Genomic DNA, 6,782 nt, shown 5'->3' with positions numbered 1-6,782 from the left:
TGAGTGTGTGTGCATGTGCGCATGTGTGCGTGTGTGTGAGAGAGAGTGAGTGTGTGTGTTCATGTGTGTGTGTGTGTGTGTGTGTGTCTGTGTGTGTGTGAGTATGCGTGTGTGTACAGACAGAGCTAGCCCTCACCTTGGCGACGGGGATGTCGTTGCTGCTGCTGCTGGTGCTGAGCTCGCCGGTGCTGGGGTTGATGGGCCGGCTGGCGGGGGTCAGCCTCCCAGGGCTGGAGGGGCCTGTGGCCTGGACACTCTGCAGCCTGGTCTGGAGCTCTCTCACCTGCTGAGAGCATGCACTCATCACCCTGGCGCTCGCCAAAAAACCAGCCCCGCACCCCTCACCCCAGTACCCCTCCAAAAGCCTGCACCGCACCCCTCACCCCAGTACCCCTCCAAAAGCCTGCACCGCACCCCTCACCTCAGTACCCCCCCACAAGCCTGCACCGCACCCCTCACCCCAGTACCCCTCCAAAAGCCTGCACTGCACCCCTCACCAAAATCTCTGTCCAAACACGCATCCACAATGTCTGCGCACATGTGCACGCGTGAACCAGGTACCACTGCACACGCAAACTCTGCATGCACGAGTGCGGTATGTCTCTGCACGTGCGCCCTGCATCGCAGTCAGCTGCCAGGCTGCCATGCCGCATGCAGCCACACGGTTACCACGGCCACCGCTGACCTGAGCGTTCTCTGCCTCACACCGCAGAGGCGACGGGCGGTGAGGAGAGGCGGTGGTCACCGCGTCAACGCCAAACCACCCCGCACACCGGGGGCTCTGGGGAACCCAGGCCTCCGAACGGGCTTTCCCCAAAACAGCACGGACCCCGCCCCCTGAAGGCGGAGTTTTATGAGGCATCCACGCACCCTGCATACGGGGCTGCGCTTCGCAGTGCTGAAGTCACACGGCTGGTTTTTTTTTCCCCGGCTCTAAGTCAACGCGCAAAGACAGCTAGCAGCACACCAGAGCTTCAGCGCGTCTCCCAGGGTTCCCAGTGTTTACAGACAAACAGACGGAAAACAGACATAAGTCACCGCTACGCTCTCTCAGAGCACACCCGGGATGTCGTCTTTCTCTTTTTTTTTTACGAGCGTTGAGAGCGAAGCGTCTGACTATCACTTTCTCCTCCCCTAAAACCTCAATGAGGGGTGTAATAAATGATCATTCAGCTGCAGGATGTAATATCGCAGCGGGCTGGAATTTTACTGCATTTGAAAATGAATGGCACGTTTAATTAGATCCTTCATCAGATTTAGCTGCTGCCGTCAAGCAAGGGCACCGTATAATTCGCCATTACGCACAATTCAGTGCTGGATTACAGGAAATGGGGACCGGGGGGGAAGAACAAAAAAACAAAGATTTTGCCAGAAACATCCCTATTCTACACAGGGCCACTGCAATGGTGGCAGGTCCCAATGTGACAGTTGGAAAAACCCAGAAGTGCTCATTTACTGAGGAGGAGTTCTCCAAAGGCAGACCAGCTGTGCTACAAATCAGGGATGTAAAGGGCATTTTGGGAGGGTGAGGGTGGGGGGGAGAGGGCGGGGAGGGGTGGACGTGCTCTGCGAACCCATTCCACCGCCGGGACTTCCCCATGATGGGTCCTCGGCCAAAACACGAGGCATCGCCTCAGAAGGTTTGTTCTGGCTGCGGGTTCGTGCCATGTGCATTCCAGGAGCGCAGGGTTCTCCCGCCAAACACTCCGGGGCTGTCATGCGCCAGGGCGCGGCTCTAACGCTGTGGGGCAGGGCTCCAACGTGCCAGAGCGGGGCTCCTGTCAGGGGCAGCTTTTCGGGAAGGACAAAAAAAAGGGACCGCGACTGAAGCCGGGCACCCACCGCACGCGTATCGGCCGCGAGCGCACTACGCGCGTATTACGCGCGTAACTGAAGCGTAGTTGAAGTACTGTTATTACAACGGCAGCGGGCGACGTCGTCTCCACCAGATGCGAACGCGTCGCGTACCGGCTGCGAAGCTCGCGCGACACAAGCGAACTGAAGCGTAGTTTTTCGCTTCTGTTCTATTTTTTCGGCTTGTCGCGCGTCACGTTGGCCTGTTTATACACAGAAATATGCTCTAAAATGCTAGGTATACATGCTCTGATTTATATTTCATTCTTATATTACTGGGGGTGTGTCCCTAGTTACCTCCCAGATATTTTTTAAGCAGCTAAAAAAAATACAAGCCTTTTCGTTTTGTAAAAATAAATAAATAACTGGAACCTGGGGGAAAGGCAAACTTAGTTTCGCTGTCTTATTTTGCGGAGGGGGTGGGGTAAATTTGAAAATACACCACAGAAAGACGTAGGCTATTGAGTGACGTAAAAGGGAATGCACCGAGCAGCGGTTTGTTAGCTCGAGTATTGGAAGATAGTTTTTAACCAACCATTGCTCAGCCTATTTGACTTCTCCGATGTCTTCGTTCGCCGTGCTTTCAAAAAGGGCTTGTTAATAAAAATCAGATAATCCACAGAGCTTTAAAAAAATCAGATTATTTAGTGGTCTTGCCGATGAAAATGCACCTATTTTATAAATGAAGTTGTAAGCAAGCCTTTATTGCACTTGTACTTCAAAGCTTCCGGTGTTCATGGCGTTGTGGTGTTCATATCCCTTCAAGATTAAAACTGTTACTGACTTTTTCATGATTAGCTGATTTTACTAAATCTGATCCTATAAATGTTTTGACGTGAATGGCAAGACAACACGGGAATTCCCAATGGTTGATTACGGATTATTTATTATTATTATGATCATTACATATTCTTCATGAAATTGGCACGCTTGTTAACCAAGCAAATAAATTAATACAGTTTGAGATTGATTGTTATGCAGGCTATGTTGCGATTTAAGTTTATGGTACTTCTTGAAAGCGTTTACTTTCTCACGTAGGCTATTTACGAGTTAACGAAATATTACCAAATTAACAAACTGAAAAAGGTCTCTCACCAAAGTATTCACTTAACCCATAATCAACAGTCGTGAACAAACGTGAAATACACGATGTAAAAGCCCACTGCAGACTGCGAGAGCTACTAGGAATATATAGCTTTTACGCAAGCCTTTGCGCGACACAAACGGAACCAGTGGAGACACCCTACGCGTCGCGCCGTGCTGCTTCGCCCTGCTGTTTACGCGACGCATACGCGACGCGTGCGGTGGGTGCCCGGCTTGAGTCGCGCACACGTCCACCGTTCCCGCTGCCGACCGGCAGAGAGAAGAAGAAAAAAAAAAAAACACAAAAAAAGAAAATCATGGGTTTGTTCGGGAGAAGCAGCCCCGGTCCGTAATTATACAATTTCAGCCGTCCCTGTAATTTCCCCGTTTCATCAAAGGACAACTGCACAGCCGGAACATTCTGCTTTTTAAGTTTCCCACGGGGACTAATGCACAGCACCCACTGCCATTTAGCCACCAGAGAAAGCTCTCTCCCTCTGGGGAAAATCCTCCTCTACAGGGAGAAATGCACTCCAGACAATGTGCTTCCCAGACTGCGGGTCACTCATGAGAAAGACTGGGGTGGGTTGGGTTGGGTTGAAAAACAATGATACATATTGGGGAAAAAACAATGTATCCGAGGTTTTCAAAGATTTTTACACCAGTCAAACAGAACACTGCCCCAGTAAATGCAGGGTGAGAGCACTAGTGTAGTCACTGTTTCACACAGGGCTTTGAGAGCCAGAAAAACTGAAGATTTTGAGCCGCAGTTCAGTTGGTCATGTGACCGGCAGACGGGTTTAACCCTTTAACGGCTGGCTCGATCGAGCGGCAGACCGGTTTTTACGCTGCTACTAGCAGCGCGCCGGAGTGCGGTGACCGGCAGACGGACGGATCGGACCGGCCGAAAACGCGCGGCGGCGTAAAGCGGAGAGAACTCCCGGCGCCGCCGAAGGCGTCTTTAGCAGCCGCGCCCGCAAACCGAGCCCCGAGCGGCGAGCGGCGCCTGCATTACACCCCGGCGCCCCCGAGCGCTAATCCCATTACCGCGCTAACCGGCCTCTGAGAGCCGGCGGAGGACCCGGGGATCTGATTGGGCGTCTGCAAGCGGCAGGCTCATCGATTGGGTCCGTAACGGCTTTATCTTTGCTCTGTGAAAGGGGGGCTCCGATTCCAAAGTGAAATCTGTCCCGGGACGTTACTGGCGCTCCCTCTGCCGAGAGAAGAAAGCGGCACTGCCGTTTTTCCTTCTCCGCTCCGAAACGAACCCCTCTCGATGGCGAGCGCGGTTTTGGGTTCTGACAGCGGTCGAGCGACACGCCGAGAAACTGCGTGTCTATATTTGTACTTTCTGTCCACAAAACTGAAAGGCTGAGCAACGGTAATTACAGCCCCATGTTTCTGCTGCGGTCGCTGTGATTCAGCCTTAGCTGGGGCAGCTTTAAGAGCTCCCGATGGCCCAATTTAACAACAGATTCTACAGTTAGACTGCGGGGTTCAGATGGTCCAGCGCACAGTTTAACTACAGATCCTACAGCAAGACTACTGCTCTCAAATGGTCCTACACACAGCCATTTAACTACAGATTTTACAGCAAATCTTCAGGGCACAGATGGTCCTGCATACAGTTTAACTACAGATTCTGCAGTAAAACTACAAGGCTCAGATGGTCCAGCGCACAGTTTAACTACAGATTCTACAGTAAAACTACAAGGCTCAGATGGTCCTGCGCACAGTTTAACTACAGATTCTACAGTAAAACTTCAAGGCTCAGATGGTCCTGCGCACAGTTTAACTACAGATTCTACAGTAAAACTACAAGGCTCAGATGGTCCTGCGCACAGTTTAACTACAGATTCTACAGTAAAACTTCAAGGCTCAGATGGTCCTGCGCACAGTTTAACTACAGATTCTGCAGTAAAACTTCAGGGCTCAGATGGTCCAGCGCACAGTTTAACTACAGATTCTGCAGTAAAACTTCAAGGCTCAGATGGTCCAGCGCACAGTTTAACTACAGATTCTGCAGTAAAACCGCAGCGCACAGAGTCTTCAGATTCACCAGACACCCAGCTACTGGCTTGTTCTAGCTTGCCTGATTCTAAACTATAGAAAGTTCTGGTTGAGAACAGGGTTGTTTGGGGCTATACAACCGTACAGAAACAACACAGCAGTAGGGAGACAAGATTTCTGGGGTACTGTAGAGTCTGTGGTTTCGACAAATGAACCAAAGCCAATAAAGTTATTAAGGCTCAAGCCATCCAATGAACTGGGACGATAAGGGCTCCGATATCCCTCAGACGGGCCTGCGTCTGTGGTGGGATTCGCTGAACAGAGGAGTGAGCACGAGGAGAAACGGGCTGACTCCGGCAACGACTTCGCCCAACAGAGAGCCCCAGAGGGAGACAGGCCAGCAGACTCTTCAGCCCTGTTTAACCTGCCAGCAGCCTCGGGGCAGAGGGGAAGGGAGCTAAATGCTTCCATCCTGACAGCAGTCACGCATTTTGGGAGGCCAAAATGGCGGCAAGAGCAGCCCTGAGCATGGGAAGATGGCAGCACAGGCACTTCACACCAGATACTGCAGGAGGTTCTGCTTGGAAGCTGGAGTTCCCGGTACTATACTAAAGTACAGCATTGTGGTTGGCCACGCCCCCTTCATGAATATTAATTAGATGCATCATCAAAATGGAAATGTTTCAGTTTCAACAGCAGGGAGACAGAAGCTTTAGTGTGACCAGAGAACACATAGCTGGGTATCAGATGAGCCTAAAGATCCAGCAGTATATCCATTTTTTTTTTTTTTTTCTCGGTATTACACACAGACACATTTGGGGAGGGGGGCGAAGGTGAAAGGTGAAAGGTGATAGGCGGGCAGGGCTCACCCGTCGGCGCAGGCGGTCGCGCTCCTCGCGGACAGCGTTCATGGCGGCCTTGGTGCGGTTCAGGTCCTCCTCCTTGCTGCACAGCATGGCGGTCAGGCTCTCGTTCTCTTCCCGCAGGCCCGCCAGCTCCTTCTCCCAGCGCAGCCGCTCCTCCGACAGGCTGGGGTAGAAGTCGCGCCCCAGCGCCCCCTCGATCTCCTCCACCGTCTGCGGGGCGGAAGAAAGGGGTCCCGGTGCGTTCCTCAAAACTCGGTCGTGGGGGGTCCACTGCGTATGCTGGTTTTCATTCCAACCTCAACTGCGATCCCAGAATTTTAACAAGCTGGTGATTTTTCTGGTGCTTTTCATGTTTTAGAGCTTATCCAGAAAGGGCCAGTGTGGGTGCACACACCTGATTCTACTAATCACCTACTGGAGTCTTTGATAAACACCTGGATTAGTAGAATCAGGTGTGTGCACCCACACTGGCCCTTTCTGGATAAGACTGGGGACCCCAGCTCTAAAACATGAAAAGCACCTAATTAAGAAAAATTAACAGCTTGTTAAAATTCTGGGATTGCCGTCGAGGTTGGAATGAAAAGCATCATACACAGTGGGGTCCCCCAGGGCCGAGTTTTGAGGACCACTGGTTCACTACTATCACACTAACGAGAAGCAGAGTTTAGGAGGGTGCAGCATTACACAGACGGCTGGGCAGCTTTCAGCCTCTCGGGGTACAAGCGGCTATTCGGCCGGTTTCCTGTCCCGCAGTCGTACCGTATCGCGTGGGAGGTGCAGAACAAAATGAAAATGCTAAACCAGAGGTGAAAGGTAGAAACAGAGCAGAGACAGAGACGGGAACATGCGTACGATGGAGATGAGAGAGTGGAAGACATGGAGAGAGACAGTAACAGAAGGAAGAGCTCGGTGATGAACCGCGGCGCTGGGTTCGGGTCGATGTCTGTAGTTTCGTCCGGAGGGCGTGAG

The 6,782-nt window shown here is 51.8% G+C and overlaps 1 protein-coding gene across 4 annotated transcripts in view; it reads right to left on the bottom strand.

Annotated features, from left to right (window-relative positions):
* Nucleotides 1-6,782, bottom strand: part of mcc (MCC regulator of WNT signaling pathway) — an 89,691-nt gene that overhangs the window by 24,597 nt on the left and 58,312 nt on the right. For 3 of the 4 annotated variants that reach the window (XM_064307965.1, XM_064307969.1, XM_064307967.1), the window contains 2 exons: nucleotides 5,817-6,023; nucleotides 137-286 (listed from right to left, as the gene is read on the bottom strand). In XM_064307965.1, coding sequence (XP_064164035.1) covers nucleotides 137-286; nucleotides 5,817-6,023 — 357 coding nt within the window. The remainder of the gene's footprint in view (nucleotides 1-136; nucleotides 287-5,816; nucleotides 6,024-6,782) is intronic. The other variant, XM_064307966.1, reaches the window with a different exon arrangement.

The sequence above is a fragment of the Anguilla rostrata genome, chromosome 14 (genome assembly GCF_018555375.3).
Source record: "Anguilla rostrata isolate EN2019 chromosome 14, ASM1855537v3, whole genome shotgun sequence".
Classification (NCBI taxonomy): Eukaryota; Metazoa; Chordata; class Actinopteri; order Anguilliformes; family Anguillidae; genus Anguilla; species Anguilla rostrata.
This window is presented reverse-complemented; position numbering and strand designations above follow the sequence as displayed.